At 46.6% G+C, this 18,056-nt stretch overlaps 1 protein-coding gene across 3 annotated transcripts in view; it reads right to left on the reverse strand.

Moving 5' to 3' along the window:
• Positions 1 to 18,056, reverse strand: part of LOC121549721 (collagen alpha-1(XV) chain) — a 109,820-nt gene that overhangs the window by 27,333 nt on the left and 64,431 nt on the right. For 2 of the 3 annotated variants that reach the window (XM_041861564.2, XM_041861566.2), the window contains exons 8-35: positions 17,764 to 17,952; positions 16,244 to 16,306; positions 15,838 to 15,915; positions 15,651 to 15,707; positions 15,348 to 15,476; positions 12,399 to 12,452; positions 12,272 to 12,307; positions 11,751 to 11,876; positions 11,332 to 11,367; positions 10,560 to 10,601; positions 10,061 to 10,123; positions 9,821 to 9,856; positions 9,595 to 9,678; positions 9,290 to 9,355; positions 8,401 to 8,463; positions 7,207 to 7,296; positions 7,077 to 7,112; positions 6,716 to 6,769; positions 6,454 to 6,510; positions 4,009 to 4,068; positions 3,780 to 3,821; positions 2,819 to 2,846; positions 2,469 to 2,546; positions 2,224 to 2,249; positions 2,020 to 2,109; positions 1,387 to 1,513; positions 1,214 to 1,278; positions 612 to 743 (exon numbers count right to left, since the gene is read on the reverse strand). In XM_041861564.2, coding sequence (XP_041717498.2) covers positions 612 to 743; positions 1,214 to 1,278; positions 1,387 to 1,513; positions 2,020 to 2,109; positions 2,224 to 2,249; positions 2,469 to 2,546; positions 2,819 to 2,846; positions 3,780 to 3,821; positions 4,009 to 4,068; positions 6,454 to 6,510; positions 6,716 to 6,769; positions 7,077 to 7,112; positions 7,207 to 7,296; positions 8,401 to 8,463; positions 9,290 to 9,355; positions 9,595 to 9,678; positions 9,821 to 9,856; positions 10,061 to 10,123; positions 10,560 to 10,601; positions 11,332 to 11,367; positions 11,751 to 11,876; positions 12,272 to 12,307; positions 12,399 to 12,452; positions 15,348 to 15,476; positions 15,651 to 15,707; positions 15,838 to 15,915; positions 16,244 to 16,306; positions 17,764 to 17,952 — 2,007 coding nt within the window. The remainder of the gene's footprint in view (positions 1 to 611; positions 744 to 1,213; positions 1,279 to 1,386; positions 1,514 to 2,019; positions 2,110 to 2,223; positions 2,250 to 2,468; positions 2,547 to 2,818; positions 2,847 to 3,779; positions 3,822 to 4,008; positions 4,069 to 6,453; positions 6,511 to 6,715; positions 6,770 to 7,076; positions 7,113 to 7,206; positions 7,297 to 8,400; positions 8,464 to 9,289; positions 9,356 to 9,594; positions 9,679 to 9,820; positions 9,857 to 10,060; positions 10,124 to 10,559; positions 10,602 to 11,331; positions 11,368 to 11,750; positions 11,877 to 12,271; positions 12,308 to 12,398; positions 12,453 to 15,347; positions 15,477 to 15,650; positions 15,708 to 15,837; positions 15,916 to 16,243; positions 16,307 to 17,763; positions 17,953 to 18,056) is intronic. The other variant, XM_041861565.2, reaches the window with a different exon arrangement.

Raw genomic sequence — 18,056 nt, forward strand, 5'->3', positions numbered from 1 at the left:
AGGAGAGGGACCAGAGACACAGGAGGAGAGGGACCAGAGACACAGGAGGAGAGGGACCAGAGACACATGGAGGAGAGGGACCAGAGACACAGGAGGAGAGGGACCAGAGACACAGGAGGAGAGGGACCAGAGACACATAGAGGAGAGGGACCAGAGACACAGGAGGAAAGGGACCAGAGACACAGGAGGAAAGGGACCAGAGACACAGGAGGAAAGGGACCAGAGACATATGGAGGAGAGGGACCAGAGACACAGGAGGAGAGGGACCAGAGACACAGGAGGAGAGGGACCAGAGACACATAGAGGAGAGGGACCAGAGACACAGGAGGAAAGGGACCAGAGACACATAGAGGAGAGGGACCAGAGACACAGGAGGAGAGGGACCAGAGACACATGGAGGAGAGGGACCAGAGACACAGGAGGAGAGGGACCAGAGACACAGGAGGAGAGGGACCAGAGACACATGGAGGAGAGGGACCAGAGACACAGGAGGAGAGGGACCAGAGACACAGGAGGAGAGGGACCAGAGACACATAGAGGAGAGGGACCAGAGACACAGGAGGAGAGGGACCAGAGACACTGGAGTAGAGGGACCAGAAATGCTACTGTACCAGGACCTCCTTCCATCCCTCTTGCACCCGGATGTAGAGTTTGCCTGTCCCCGTGGTGATGAAGCTCAGGGTCCCCTCTCTGCTGTTCATCGTCCGTTGCATCATGACCTCGCTGGAAGGAAACGTCTCCATCTAAAGGAAAAACAGAGGAGAGAAGCACCTTTTGAGACTGGAAGGAAATATCTATCACCATTTATAACACTGTAATTGTTTGGGAGACACTGGCCAGAGTGATTGAGGAGAGGACAGTCATTTTATCTCTAGTGTGTCTGCGGTTATTTGATGACGGAGCTGACGTGTGATTACGTAACAGGGATGACATGACGTAAGGAGCGGCAGGTAGTTTAGTGGTTAAGAGCGTTGTGCCAGCGAAAGGTCGCTGGTTCTAATCCCGAGCCAACTAGGTGAAAAATCTGTCGGTGTGCCCTTGAGCAAGGCACTTAACCCTAATTGCTCCTGTAAGTCGCTCTGGATAAGAGCGTCTGCTAAAATGACTAAAAATGTAAATGATGTAACAGGATTGACAATTGATGGTATGACGGGATGACATTATGACGTGACGGGGCGGATAAGTGACGGCATAATGGAGAGGACTGACTCACCACGGCAGAGGCCCCAGGAGGTCCAGCCGGGCCAGTGGGGCCTGGAGGCCCAGGGATGGTCACAGCTGGAATTACAGAAATGGGAGACAAACAACGGTAATATTTTATTACGCGAAGCTAGTCAGCATATTACACCATACAGCAAATTTCACAAAGGGTGCCACAAATCTTACCTGGAGAGGGTGCTCCGGGGGTTCCGGGAGGCCCTTGGGGGCCAGGTCTCCCATACCCTGGAGTACCAGGAGACCCCGGAACGCCTGGATGGCCAGGGGGCCCCATAACAGTTTCTCCTTTAGGGCCCTGAAACAAACCCAGTGCTTTAGCAGATACCCATCTCCAGTAATTGTATGTGTAATTAATGTTCATAGAACATAGTGACTTATTGAACCCCATGACTCTGTGTGGTTTATTTAAATGCAGTCAGTAGGAAATATCACCTATTGTTTCATGCGGCATCTGAATTTGAAAGAATTTGAAAACAATTGTACACGACTTGTATTCCCTTTAATGTAAATTCAGTATTTTGCCACCGCGGCCAAATTCGAAATCTTCACTACTCACACAACCAAAATGCCTCATTTCAGACGTAAATCCTCTCGTGCAGCAATTAAGCTCAACTGAAACCAACCAAACATTCTTTGGCTATATAGCACACCATCAAAAGAGGTCAGGGACTGTAATAACGCCCTCAAATTAAGATGACACTGATTATGTACTATCTCATGTGTCTGTTGTGTAATTGGTCAAAGCTGTGGTGGGCGGGCTTGGCTTCGGGAGCATGTGGTCTCCATGGGAATGAGACTCACCACCATTCCAGATGTCCCAGGCATACCAGGTGGGCCCGGTAACCCGGCCTCCCCCTTCTCCCCCGTGAAGCCCTGGTCCCCTTTATTGCCCTGTGGACAGACAGACACACAAACTGTGAGAGGTAAGCACACACACACGCACGCACGCACGCACGTACGCACGCACGCACGCACACACACACACACGCCACCTACTCAACTTACCATAGTTCCTTTGGGAAGCATTGTGACTGTAGGAAAAACACAACATCCATTGATTATTAAAGATAATAACCTGTCTACATGAATAATGCCTGTGTGTCAGATTACAATATCCATTATTTATATCAAAAACAGAACAAAATAATGCTGTTAGGTAAACAGTGATCCATCCATCCATCCATCCATCCATCCATCCATCCATCCATCCATCCATCCATCCATCCATCCATCCATCCAATATGACTCACGTGGCGGGGCAGGCATCCCAGGGAAGCCCCTCTCCCCCTTGTCCCCTTTGGTCCCAGATGGAAGACAGTCAGCCCCCCCTACAGGTCAGATAAGGAACAACAGTTAAGCATTAGGCAGTCATGAAAGAGAAGACCTCGCAACAAAATAACGACAGACAATGTTGAACGTATGTCGTGTATTTGCTATTTTATATGTTGTATTTGATGCAGCAGGTCTCCGACATCAGTCTCGGAAATCTTATGTTGTGTGTAATATTAGTACTTACCATAAAGTGACCAATAGACGCTTCCATGTCAACAAACAAATAACAGGTCATGTGATGTCACATCCAGAAAGTCCTTCAACTCACCATTTGTTGAATTCTCAGAACCATTTATCTGCCAAAGTGAAACAAACATGTTTAAAAGACATGAGAGCTATTGGACTTCCTGAACAGAAACAAGAACAGGGCGTATGGAAGGAACAGTGATGTGACTGTTTGGAAACTTCACATCATGCATTTCAGACCAACTAATACAATATGATAGATATAATATGTTATAATATGTTGTGATGATACATTCACAGATTCAGAGGTCACAGTGAATGAGTTAATGTATCTGTAACAAAATGGAGGGTAAGAAGGGTGAAACGTGGCAGTAACCACCAGCACCGTGGATAAAGACGGTCCCCATGAAAGACAGGATAGACAAATCACGTTTGGCTTATCTAATTTCTGAAAGACCTTACATAGTAAGTACATTCATTTGGTTATGTTGTATTTTAGAACACTATTAACCTGGTATTTACAAAACAATTACATGGTTATACAATCTGAATGGATATAATTGAAAATGACAATGTTTCACCAAATACCAGTTAAAGACAGACCTCAATAGAAACTGTTAACATCAATTGCTTTAGACACAAGTAAATCTGCTCTCAGCAAGTCAAAATAAAATATATTATAATTTAATATTCAGTCTTGGGGACCATCCTCAATTGTGTTAGTGTCTTCCCCATGAAGACCAACCCCTATGGAAGAGAAAACATGCAGCATGCTAGGAGAGATCCTCTGTTCTCACCTGGAATAGGTTAGGGACCATGGATGCAACATGCACATTCCCCTTTTATGATGGAGAAGTGACGAATACACCACAGAGTGAACAAGTGGCTAAGGCAGAGCGAGAGAGAGACAAATACAGTGTGTGTGTGTGTGTGTGTGTGAGAGAGAGAGAGAGAGAGGAAAAAATACCCCACACAGACAGACAGACAGACAGACAGGCCTGAGCTCAGCCTGCCCAGAGCTGCAATGTCTGTCAGTCACTTACGGCCTTTTTGCAGTGCGGTCTGGGAGGGACGGGAAAAACTGTCTTCAAAAAACGAAAGAAGGGGACAGTGAGCTACAAATGACATGGACAAACATGGATATAGGAAGGGAGTTGAGCAGGGTCCCCGAATTTGGCCCGAGGGTGATTTTATTTGGCCTCCCAAGTCACAAACATGTCACAAGACCTGGATTTGAACCTTTACTGAAAAGGGGCGGGGGTTCATACTTACTCCTTTGGGGCAGTTGAACATTCCGGGACGTCCCGGGGGTCCGGGAGGGCCAGGGGGTCCCTGAGAACAGAGAGGGAGAACGACAGAGAGGAAAATATTAGGATCACCATCAGAGTTGAATGGGCAGCATGCTGGTTCAGAAGTCCATTAGAGTTGAATGGGCAACATGCTGGTTCAGAAGTCCATTAGAGTTGAATGGGCAACATGCTGGTTCAGAAGTCTATTTCACATCCACTTTTGAGTGATCAAGGTCCTGAATCACTCATCCACAAACCTTCATAGTGAAACAACCCTTGATCTGCACACACGGACTTCAGATATGACCACAAGTATGCTAGGTTTGGTTCAAACTGGTCAGCCAGTGAGGTCACAGACAGACCTTAAACAACCAACATATTGTTGCTTCACTGGAAGTTATCATCACACTGAGGTAGGGCCAGGGAAGTAATCATCATGGAACAGTGAGGTAAGGCCAGGGAAGTAATCATCATGGAACACTGAGGTAGGGCCAGGGAAGTAATCATCATGGAACAGTGAGGTAAGGCCAGGGAAGTAATCATCACACTGAGGTAGGGCCAGGGAAGTAATCATCATGGAACACTGAGGTAGGGCCAGGGAAGTAATCATCATGTCACAGTGAGGTAGGACCAGGGAAGTAATCATCACACTGAGGTAGGGCCAGGGAAGTAATCATCACAGTGAGGTAGGGCCAGGGAAGTAATCATCACAGTGAGGTAGGACCAGGGAAGTAATCATCACAGTGAGGTAGGACCAGGGAAGTAATCATCATGGAACAGTGAGGTAAGGCCAGGGAAGTAATCATCATGGAACACTGAGGTAGGGCCAGGGAAGTAATCATCATGGAACAGTGAGGTAAGGCCAGGGAAGTAATCATCACACTGAGGTAGGGCCAGGGAAGTAATCATCATGGAACACTGAGGTAGGGCCAGGGAAGTAATCATCACACTGAGGTAGGGCCAGGGAAGTAATCATCATGGAACACTGAGGTAGGGCCAGGGAAGTAATCATCACAGTGAGGTAGGGCCAGGGAAGTAATCATCATGTCACAGTGAGGTAGGACTAGGGAAGTAATCATTACACTGAGGTAGGGCCAGGGAAGTAATCATCACACTGAGGTAGGGCCAGGGAAGTAATCATCATGGAACACTGAGGTAGGGCCAGGGAAGTAATCATCACAGTGAGGTAGGGCCAGGGAAGTAATCATCATGTCACAGTGAGGTAGGACTAGGGAAGTAATCATTACACTGAGGTAGGGCCAGGGAAGTAATCATCATGTCACAGTGAGGTAGGACTAGGGAAGTAATCATTACACTGAGGTAGGGCCAGGGAAGTAATCATCATGGAACACTGAGGTAGGGCCAGGGAAGTAATCATCACATGGAGGTAGGACCAGGGACCTCTGACACATGTTGAGGAAAGCTGTCTTATTAAACTTCAACAAAAGCTATTTATTTATGGGGTGCTTTCAAGAGCCCGTCGATAAATTAGCTGGTTGTTTTCATCATATGTTGTTTGGGCATGGGCCTGGCATAGGTATACTGTTAAACAACTAACCGTGATGCCAACGTGTTGACCGGCATCTTTACCAGCTGGCTTTGAGACGCAACTGCGTGGTGAGTCGGTGACAGCTGCATGGTGAGTGGGTGACAGCTGCGTGGTGAGTGGGTGACAGCTGCGTGGTGAGTGGGTGACAGCTGCGTGGTGAGTGGGTGACAGCTGCGTGGTGAGTGGGTGACAGCTGCGTGGTGAGTGGGTGACAGCTGCGTGGTGAGTGGGTGACAGCTGCGTGGTGAGTGGGTGACAGACTGTCAACCATGCTGTTCAGGCCATGTGTGGTCTAGGTTTAATATCTGGTGGTGGCCGAGTTGGAATGGAAAGGAATGGAAAGTGGCAAGGCACCAAACAGATGCAGTACCGTTTGGCTCTGGCTAGTGGGCGCCACCATCAGATGGCTGCAGTGCCGTTCGGCTCTGGCTAGGGGGCGCCATCTTCAGATGGCTGCAGTGCCGTTCGGCTCTGGCTAGTGGGCGCCACCATCAGATGGCTGCAGTACCTGTTCGGCTCTGGCTAGTGGGCACCACCATCAGATGGCTGTAGTACCTGTTCGGCTCTGGCTAGGGGGCGCCACCATCAGATGGCTGTAGTACCTGTTCGGCTCTGGCTAGGGGGCGCCACCATCAGATGGCTGTAGTACCTGTTCGGCTCTGGCTAGTGGGCACCACCATCAGATGGCTGTAGTACCTGTTCGGCTCTGGCTAGGGGGCGCCACCATCAGATGGCTGCAGTGCCGTTCGGCTCTGGCTAGGGGGCGCCACCATCAGGTGGCTGCAGTGCCGTTTGGCTCTGGCTAGGGGGCCCAAGTGAAGTGGTTCTCAAACCTTTTTGACCGTGACCCATCTAAAGAGGGAGGAGGGTTCAACTCACCGACACACCCACAGCGTCTCCTCTGTCTCCTTTACGCCCCAATATTCCAGGACGACCCTGTAGCGAGAGGCAAACCACTTCACCAATGGAGTGATGGCAATGTGATCACACTCTGTGGTGTTCTCTATTTGTGTAACCCAAGGGAGTGCTCTTGGGTTTGAAAAATACACTATATGTGAATAAATAATTCTCACTGCCATTGTTATCGTTTGTAGCCTACAATGTCAAAAGAACATCTCAAATCATAATGCGAGGTACTTACCGGACGCCCAGGATAGCCATATTCCCCTTTGGGTCCTTCCTGCCCAATGGGACCCTGTAAAAAAAACACAAAAAAAAAACAGCACTGTTTCCCTTTGTATTTCACCCCTCAGCAGGTGCAGGTGCTGATAAAGATACATCCTGATGAAGATACATCCTGATGAAGATACATCGCCCGAAAATATGCTCTGTCTGGACAGGGGGCCTAGAGGCAGGCCTGTATGTGCGTAGGCACTCGGCCTGATGAAAAGGTCCCAAAAACAAACACTTTGAATGAAAGCAGCTGCTGCAACACAACAGGAGAAGAGGTGGAAGTTACTACAAAGGGTTAGTATCGGATAAAGAAGCCAATAAAGTGTTACCATAACTCCGGCTTGTCCAGGAATACCACAATCGCCCTGCGAAAGAGTGAAGACACAAAGTGAGTGTCTGACACAACTGTTGAACTTTGACCCAGGAAGTAGTGTGTGTGTGTGTGTGTGTAAGACTAACCTTGATCCCTTTGGGCCCCTGTGGCCCTGTGAGTCCAGACATCATGGATCCATCTGCTGCAACCATGACCCCTGGCTCACCATTCTCGCCCTGCAAACACAGGCGCGCAATAAGACGATATACATACAGACACTTTCAGTCAAATGACAAACATACATACTGTAGACACATGAGTACAACCCCCTCCCACCCCCAACACACACACACACAAACCCAGGGGTAATGTGCACCACATGCATGTTGAAGCACCTTGAGCCCCTCTCAGAGAAAGGAAAACATTGGATAATAATCTCATTCATGTTGTTCCATTGACCTGGAATGAAGCATATTTTCTATGGCTGCACAGTCTGGAACACATTAGCAGGCTTTTACACATCAACGCCCTGAGTGCAGCTACCAGGGTCCCAGCTTTAATCATAAGCACTGGTGTTCAGTTTCCCACACTTTGAATTGATCTAAACCCAAAAGGCCTTTGAGCCTGTATATTAGATGTGCAGAAAATGCCACGTAGTGTTATTACATTTTAGTAATTTAGCAGACGCTCTTATTCAGAGCGACTTACACTAGTGAGCACGTACATTTTCGTACTTGTCCCCCGTGGGAATCGAACCCACAACCCTGGCGTTGCAAGCACCAATTTTTTGAGTCATTTAGTAGACACTCTTATCCAGAGCCACTTACAGGAGCAATTAGGGTTAAGTGCCTTGCTCAAGGGCACATTGACAGATTTTTTCACCTAGTCGGCTCAGGATTAGAACCAGTGACATTTCGGTTACTGGCACAACGCTCTTAACCACTAAGCTACCTGCCGCCCAACTCTTCAGTGGTATCCTTTTCACATGGGGACCCAAGTGGAATTCTTAAAGAGATGCGCAATTTTTCTACTTACCCAGAGTCAGATGAACTCATCGATACCATTTTTATGTCTCCGCGTGCAGTTTGAAGGAAGTTGAAGGTAGTTTTGTGAGCCATTGCTAACTAGCGTTAGCGCAGTGACTGGAAGCTGTTGCTGTAGACGTTGTCATTGCGCTAACGTTAGTTAGCAACTTCTTTCAAACTGCATGCAGAGACACAAAAATGGTATCCATGAGTTCATCTGATTCTGGTAAGTAGAAAAAGTGCTTAATTGCCAAAATCTAGAACTATGCCTTTAAACCGAAAACCAAGACACGTAACACACACACACACGCTTACCTTTAAACCTGGAGGCCCTATGCTCCCTGGAATCCCCAAGTCCCCCATTGGACCACGCGGCCCCTGGGAATGTCATAGGTAAATAACCAAATTAAATCAATCAACTAGAACATCTACAACAGCCATAATCATAGGCGGACAGCAGGCCGGATCCGGACCCAAGAATGGAGTCAATACGAACCGGTCAATATTTTTTTTTTCTCAGGAATTCGGTCAGGATTAGACTCCTGCTATCATATGAACACACATAAGACATGGCACATTTGTAGAATTGCAGGAAATTAGCTTTAAAACTGCTACATTTTCCCTTCGCTCCATGGCATAATGGGGAGAATATCCATCCGGACATTTGCCACCTTGGAAATTTGTGTGACTGGACCTTCTCGAATAGTATTTGAGAACCCTGATCGACTACCACAGTATCTCTCTCCTATCAGTAAGTGTCTGTCCGACTGCACTGTATAAAGTGTGCACTGTCAAGTTCATCCCAAAAGTGTGGGTCGCATCCTGTATATTTTGCAATAGAGAAAGGACAGACATAATACCATGGTAACCTACCAACAGATCCTCTGAGCAGTAAGAGAGAAAATCTGATTTGTTTTACTATCGTATGAATTATTGACATACAAATACATACAAAAAACAATAGTCTGTTTCAAGGCATTGTCAAACGGTCATGATCCAAATGAATCCAACAAAATGACCTACAGACTGTAGAATTAACCTCCATATCAGTCACACTGCTTTGTGTCACTGTTGAAGGAGATAGAGAGGGATATTACTGTGACAAACACGAATGTACTGACACACACACACACACACGCGTGGACACACACACACACACACACACACACACACACACACACACCTCAAGCCTAAGTCTACTCACCCTGGGCCCCTGAGATTCCAGCAGCCCTGAGAAGTTAAACACACCCTCTGTATCGTTGAGCAGGAGCTGGGGGGGGCCAGAGAGGAGAGGAAGTGACATCACCATCAACAGAGAGGAGAGGAAGTGACATCACCATCAACAGAGAGGAGAGGCAGTGACATCACCATCAACATCCACATTAAAACTTATCCTATCTGAGCTCATCAGTAGGGGTGATAACAATGTCTTTAATAACTTGTAATTGCTCTTTAATAACTTGTAATCGCTCTTTAATAACTTGTAATTACTTTATAACATTCACTTACATCCTGGAGGTTGATAACTGGTCCCGAAGGCCCAGGAGGTCCTGGAGGGCCAGGGAAACTGAGGCCGTCCCGACCTCTCTCTCCCTGACACACACACACACACAACAGAACACAGGGTTAGATGAACCAAGAACAGGGCCAGCCTGATTGGCTCCAGAAGGCCAGCAGAAATAGACGGTCTCATAAAAGATGAACATGTATGGAGTCAGGAGGAGTGATACTGTACCTTTGGTCCCATGTCACCTTGGTCCCCCTTCGCTCCCTGCATGGAAGAAAGGGAAAACACTATCATGACAAAACAGAACTGAGACCTGAGATCGTTTTATGATGAACCTACAGCAGCAACTGTATAGAAGACAAAGACAGATTAGAATACTATAAAATCAAAACACATTTGAAAGGAAAGGCAAAAAAAAAAAAACGAGAGAGATTGAATTGGACAGTAAAAGGCAGGTAAAGTACTGACCGTATGCCCTGGCAGTCCATCCAGCCCAGAGGCCCCGGCTGCTCCTGGAGCACCAGGCTCCCCCTAGAGGAACACAGAGGAAATGGATGAGGGGATGGTTTTAGACCACCTTTAGACGCCAGTGAGTGACCCACCCACATAGCATAGCCCAAAATTGGGGAACCATTCCATCCACCTCATCTGAGTAACTATAATAGTAGACCTCATCAATGAGTGAGACTTCTGAAAACCTCTTTATCTTAATGAGAAAATCGTAGGCAAATTACTCTTTCCTACATGAATCACATCTACAGTTGGGAATATCACTAGGGCATAGATGCTTAGTGCTTTGGGAACTGCTGGTGGTGGGGATGCAGTCCCTGAGAGGGTTAAAAAGCAAGATGGCCATCTCTGGCCCTCCCTGTGTGTGTCAGAGAGGAATTCATTGGAAATTAGCGGGGTAATAAGAAGTCTGCACTTCCTGTCTGAGGATAGAACCCGTTGAGTAAGGAGGACCCACCTTTACCGCTACACCAGGAAGCCCGTCCTGCCCGTCTTCACCCTGTGGAGAAACAAAATGGCCGTCAGTATGGGAACCTTTTACAGGTATGTGGAACCACATATTCTGACACATAGAATATGTAGTGCCACCAGCATTTATCAAATAGAAATGAACACAAGAACATGCACACTCACTACAATACCAACATAGTTACAGCATATTGTGTGCAGTGAAAGTTTCACAGTCACATATGCCCAAGATTATTTAATTATTAGCTAGGACCACTTGAAGCACATTATAAATATTGTAAGATTTCGATCCTATGATCTAATACACTTGTATACTTGGTTGATTCTATGATTCATATGATTGATACTTTAAGTGGTGAGCAGTAGAAAGTCAACACGGGGCCTTCTAGATAAGGAGATGTTTGTCTTTTACCACACTCAGTGGTGAAACAAGTGAGTTACACTTCACACCAAGGATTACTGTGTCTAGCATATACAGACTACTGTGTCTAGCATATACAAACTACTGTGTCTAACATATACAGACTACTGTGTCTAACATACATGAGAACATCCAAGGGTCATGAAAAGACAGCCGACGGCAAGTGTACGTTGACTTTGATGTCAGGTTGAAGTGTGTTTTCGAGAGTAGCTGCCTCCCATAGTTAGCGTTTAGCATAGTCAATTTATTTCAATGATGGGACATGATATTGTTAAAACATTTCCTGATAGGTACATAGTGTAAAGACACTATGTCAGTGATAGAAGACATGAGGAACTACCTTAGGTCCTGGAGGGCCAGGTTTCTCAATAGGACCCTGTGGAAAGCACCAGATAAAAATGAATCATACTTATTTTCATATTAATATAATACTTATGAGCAAAAAAAGGTTGAAGTCCCAGCAGGTCCATAAAAAAACCACTCTGTGTTCGAACCTGAATACTTCTGGGCATCACTGCCCCAAAGCCACCCAGTTCCCCAGATCCCTTTGTGTCGTGCAAACAACATACAGTCAATGACAACTGGTGTGTGGTAATGAGCCATCTGGCACAAAATGGCCGCCGGGCATCACTAAGGTGGGTGATACACATTGGCAGAGAGGTAGAGGCGAAGCGAGAGGGTGAGATAAGAATGGAACATATGTAGAGTATGTTGATGATCCTCTAACAGACAGGACAGCTGAGTTGAGTGAAATCATACCTCCAGGTCCAAGCTGAAGCCCCGTCCTGGGGGTCCCGGTAGCCCAGGGGGCCCCCTCAGGCCCGGCTTCCCCTCTGGTCCCTCTGAGCCGGGCAGACCTGGGAACCCTGCAGCACCTGGCTCCCCCTGTGAGAGAAACACAAATGGTTCAGTCCAAAAACCACCTCAAGCAGCATACATTATTACAACGCCTGTGTTTGCATATGTGAAGGAACTGGATTGGTCTAAGTATAATGGAGGAGACTCCCACTAAGCCCATTGGAAGGCTAGGTGGAGGCATCACAGTAGCTTAGACCAATCTTTTCCTTCAGATCTGCATACACTGATGGAGAAGGGGCTAGATGTTGTTTTTGGAGCATACAGTCTTCTATTTATTTGGTTCTGGTTATTAGCAGTAATTATCCCTGGCTTCATATATGGGGACCAGCTGTATTTGGGTTGATTAGTGGTTAAAAGCCGATGTGGTTTTTAGGGTCACTTCTAGGTTGGGGAGTAATGGAGTAGCGTGACTCAAACTTTACCTTTGGTCCATGTGTTCCGCTCAGACCCGGCTCACCCTGTCAAAGAAAATGTTTCAATCGAATTAAATCCCATGTTATTCAAGAAGCCCTTTTTTTACAATCACTACACTACATCCATCAGTCGTACCTTCTCTCCTCTCTTGCCAGCTGGACCAGGGTACCCATCATTCCCATCAAACCCCTGGGAAATAGAGCAATCACTTAGATTAGATGTGTTTCTCCGTAACGTATTTCTGTTCAGTATGGGATCACTCCTATTGTCAGATTCTATTTGACTGAGAAGTGTCTGATTTGACAGCACATTTAGACTGTGGCTTTACTCCATCTGCTAATTTAGAAATAATTACCTATTCGGAAGAGCCAGAGCTCAATTCATAGTTTCAAAATGACAACTGAGATGAGATAAATGTCCTGTAAGTAGTAAGATATGTCCTTTCACACGGTTAGTCAAAGCTTCCTGCATTCCCACGTCAAAAGGCAGATTTTCCCCAACGATGCAGCTATGGGAGAGATCCCATGTTTCATGAGAAGTGTTCAGCTGCAGTCAGAAGCCATTATGTCACTGAGTGAAGATTACACTGCAGCTTCATCGCTTCTTAGCCTTTCCACACGAGACTCTTAAGATCTTTGTCTCCACTGGTCCATTGGTAACGGTCTTACTGTACTTTGTGAATCGTATCGTGAAACAAACTTAAAAAGGTTTCTCAACAGATTAGGCGAGAGATCATTGACCTGAGCAATAACATTCCATAATCTGTCATTCAGGCTGTTAAGCAATATTCAGGCTGGTAGACAATATCTCATCACTGGGAAAGTAGGCATAAACACTGTCAAATCCCATGAAATAGATTGTGACGTGTTGTGGAAAGATGACTGTGAAATCCCTGTAGTTCACCAAAGAAGAGGTTGATTGGAGTACATGTTGGGGTGGATTTGACACACACATGCCATATAGTTTGATGAAACAGTCAAACAGTGTGTATCTACAGATTTACAGGCTGTCTGGAGCCAAGCCAAGTAATCAGATCTCTGTGAGAAGTAGGGAACTGGGACTGCATTATCACAAGGGGCAACTGTCAACACTGTCGAGGTACAAATCACCTTTAACCACAGATCTAGGATCAGATTACCCAACCAGCTACCTCCGATCCAGGGCTGGAAAAAAAAAGACCTGACCCTGTATCAGTGGATAACACCAGCTTTGACCTACTCTGTCAAACACGGTGGGCTGGAATTCCCAGAGTGCCCTGTGATCAAGGTCCCTGGCGTTGAACAGGCGAGGAGTCAGAGCTGTGCGCTTGTTCTAAGGAGGGCAGGCCAGGCAGCTTCTAGTGTGTGGTGCAGGCTCGGCCACACAGAGAGAGAGAGAGGGACGTAGGACGCTGGCTGGGATTGTGTTTACCGTCACAAAGGGGAGAAGACTTGCTTATAAACACAGAGATCCTTTTAGAGACTGTTCCAAAAGAGAACTTCAAAGAGCTGGTGTCTAAGTGATGTCACTCCTGTGTTCTTTTTAGATTGATTAACAAACATGCAACACTAATAAAACGTCCCTCTTTTTTCATGTTTACAAACATGGCTAAGGCAGGGTTTTAAACTCCAGTATAGGGGTTTGACCCCATTATATAACCACATCAGTCGTTAACAAACGTAATTAAAATTCGTGATTAAAAGTCAAATTCCAATGCACTTTTTGAAACAGCTACAAATCAAGCTGTAATATTTAGGCACACGTCATGCCTCCATGCCTCTGTCTACAATCCTCCTCCCCCAAGTCACCACTGGGCATCATCAAATGCATTACAAGTTGTCAAGGCAACCCAGATCGGTGTCACCAGGGTCCAGCTCCGTGGTGACCTCACCATGGTGACAGCTACTCTGGGTGCCTCAGTCGTCCGTTAAATCACTCACAAACATTGGGCCTCCGGAACCTTCTGGGCTTAACCAAGCAGAACAAATTGCAGGGTTGTGGGGGAAATATGGGATATCCAAATGGTTACCAGGAATCTCTTGTCATGTAGCGGTCAGAGCTGTGTTAGAAGGTTGCCGCTGGGCTTGACAAACCTCTGGCAGACACCTGGGGTTTAATGCTTTATCTGGCAGACACCTGGGGTTTAATGCTTTATCTGGCAGACACCTGGGGTTTAATGCTTTATCTGGCAGACACCTGGGGTTTAATGCTTTATCTGGCAGACACCTGGGGTTTAATGCTTTTGATTATCTGGCAGACACCTGGGTTTAATGCTTTATCTGGCAGACACCTGGGGTTTAATGCTTTATCTGGCAGACACCTGGGGTTTAATGCTTTATCTGGCAGACACCTGGGGTTTAATGCTTTATCTGGCAGACACCTGGGGTTTAATGCTTTATCTGGCAGACACCTGGGGTTTAATGCTTTTGATTATCTGGCAGACACCTGGGTTTAATGCTTTATCTGGCAGACACCTGGGGTTTAATGCTTTATCTGGCAGACACCTGGGGTTTAATGCTTTATCTGGCAGACACCTGGGGTTTAATGCTTTTGATTATCTGGCAGACACCTGGGGTTTAATGCTTTATCTGGCAGACACCTGGGGTTTAATGCTTTATCTGGCAGCGCTTTGTTCTAAGAAATGAATTTGCAAAGCTCTCACACACACACAAACACACACACACTCACAGAGAGAGAGAGAGACACACGGAGCTACACACACACAGAGAGACACACACACACCTCACCAGAACCAGAACCAGACCAAGCTGCCTTACAGACCTCTGATAGGACCAGACCTATTAAACCACTCCAGCATCACCTGAAACAGAGGCCTGGTGAGTTATGTACAACGGGACTTAAACACCACCATTGAGCTAAGTTGAGTCTACAGTACAGTTTTAGATGTCTCCTTCAAACGTGGGTTCATGACACGGTGGGTTGGAATGTACCAACGCTGACCTCCCCACAGGGGTGCTATAACAGCTACTTAATTGGCACTTTAGAACTACAACTGCTTAGATGGATGACGCCATTTTACCACTCACTGGCTTTAACGGTACAAGTGAGAGTGAGTGAGTTTCACTAAAGTGTTCGGTGACTCACCGGCAGTCCAGGTTTACCCATCTCTCCATCCTTCCCGTTTTCCCCGGGAGCCCCAGGGGACGCAGAGAGGCCCTCATATGAACCTGGGGGGCCAGGCAGCCCAGGGGGGCCAGGTGGACCAGGAGGACCCTGGATGAAGAAAAAAAAAAAAACATTAATGCTAACAAATAACATGAGACAGCTGTCATAATGCATGAATGCTAAAGCTAACTGTGTGTACCCAGATGGTGTTTGTGGCTGTAGTCAGAGAGCATAACAACAGCAGGTGTGGATTCTAGGGTTTTGAAAAGGATGACCACTCACTGTCATAATCTCTGTGTCTCCGTCAAAGTACTCAAAGCCTGAGCCGTCCACACCGTTCTGCAAACCACATACGCTTACAATGAATGAATGAACTGATGAATCAATGAAAACAACCAATCAATCAACCAACTAATTCTTCCAATCCATCTATTCACATCCAGGTGTGGTTCATTCCACACTTACATACCGGGGATCTGGATGAGTTGGGTCGGCCCGGTGGCCCAGGAGGTCCGGGGGGACCAGGTTTGCCCACTCCAGGATCACCCTTCAGGGGTCAACAAGACACACAATCAAGGGTCAAGGGTCAAACACAACAACCAACTACAACAGTGTTTCTCAATCCATTACCTGGGGACCCTTGGTGGATATTTTTGTTCTGGCCCAGCACTAACACAACGGATTCAATTAATCGCCAGCCCTTGATTAGTTGAATCAGGTGTGTCGGTGCTGGGCAAGAGCAAAAATGTGCAATGCAATGAAGTCGAGCACTGCTGAACTATTCAGTGACAGTGGAGCTAAAACCTGTAGGCCACTAGAACATCATGTACCGTCTGCAGCAGTGAAAGGGGGTTATACAGTATGCGATGTTGCACCTTGTCTCCTTTGGGACCGGGATCACCTGGCAAGCCTGGGAATCCCTGAACTCCAGTTTCTCCCTGTGGTAGGAACACAGCAAGTGAGGATTATCAACATGAGAAATGGCTGATGGGTTGAAACATATAAAGATATCCACATGGGTTGTGTACAGTACTGCAGGCTTTCTGAGAATGATTGGTGGATTGACAGGAGTTGGAGACTGGATTCATGTGTGGCCCTTCCTTCCAGAGTTATATCACTCCATAAACACAGTGTTCAAAGAGATCATCCACCTGGTTTTCACTACGACACTTATCTAATCCCCTCTGAAGCACCTTTATGACTCATGAGGATGCGCACACACACACACACACACACACACACACACACACACACACACACACACACACAGACACACACGTAGACACACACAGACAGAACCGCATACAGATGTACCCCACATGTGAGCAGCACCTCATATCCCTTCCCACAGAGGTCAGGACCTGGGCTTCAGAGTTTATCAAGCCCACAGGTGGGCAGGTGCTCACGTTCCACCGATAGAAACGCACAGAGCAGATCAAAGACCCCTTGATGTCCAGGGATGTGAGTTGTAAATAAACAATGACTCAACTTTCCTCATTTTTGTAAAACATTTCCAAATGAATTCATCCCCCTTTCCTCCACAGTTGGCTTAGTCTGGTGGACACGTGTGTGGTATTACCACGGGGGGCCAGTATGAAAAAAATTAAAATAATGAAAAATAAATAAATAAATATTTAAGAGCGACTGCTAAATGACTAAAATGTATTGGCTGTGTGTGCCTAAGCAGCTGTGGTGTGTTTACAGTGGAATGAGAACAGTTGTGTTCTTGAGAAAGAAAGAGGGTGAGAGTTATTATATATAGCAGAACAACAGAGTCAAGTCTCTGTTATGTATTGTGTACCGTAGGGACTATTGGTTGGAGATTAAGAATACAATAGAAATTCTGAAACTATTCAGTACACTATTGTATAGAAAAATAGTTTAATTCCCACAGTGCAGTAGGACTATAGCGATCTAAGCTCAGAGATGTTTAAGTCTAGTAATGATGAATGTTTGAAGTGCTAAGGAATGAAAGATTCTGGCTGTGGGCATAAAACTACCTAAATGGGCCATTAAAAGGAGGGGCAATAGCAGAATTACAGAGAGAGACCACCAATGGAACTGAACTATATTGGTGAAAAATATGCCTGGCCGACCAAACCACACAAATGGAAAGAATAGCATGTTCTCGATGTGAGACAGAGAAATAAAGAATTCTGTCCTATCGCCCTGCCAACTGCCGAGCTCCTACTGTACGATGTGAAGCATGACAAATCAGGCTGGCTGGTTGGTGTTTGGCAGGGCACTGTCTAGGACTCAGAGAGAACGAACGAATCGACCGTAACCAGATACAATCGTGATTTGCAATTACGCCCAATTACAATTACAGCGCTGATAAACATGACCAAATAAGGGGTGAAGGGAGGGGACGTTGCGGTAACAACCAGGTTCTTACTGGCTGGCCGTCATTGCCGGGTTCTCCGGGTGTTCCTGCTGGTCCTGGGGGCCCCTGGGGGCCCCTGGGTCCCGGCACTCCCTCAGAGAAGCCATTGCTTGAGGGACTGTGTGGGCCTGGAGGTCCGGGGAAGCCAGGGGGGCCGGCTGGTCCTGGGTCTCCTCGCTCTCCTTTCTGACTGGAAGTCCCCTGGAGGGATAGAGAGAGAGTCACACCATGAGAACATGAAGTGTGGTAGTATGGTATATTGGCAACCAATGATTTGTTTGATGGCTGGTCAGGTACTATCAATG

The sequence above is a fragment of the Coregonus clupeaformis genome, chromosome 34, assembly GCF_020615455.1.
Source record: "Coregonus clupeaformis isolate EN_2021a chromosome 34, ASM2061545v1, whole genome shotgun sequence".
NCBI lineage: Eukaryota > Metazoa > Chordata > Actinopteri > Salmoniformes > Salmonidae > Coregonus > Coregonus clupeaformis.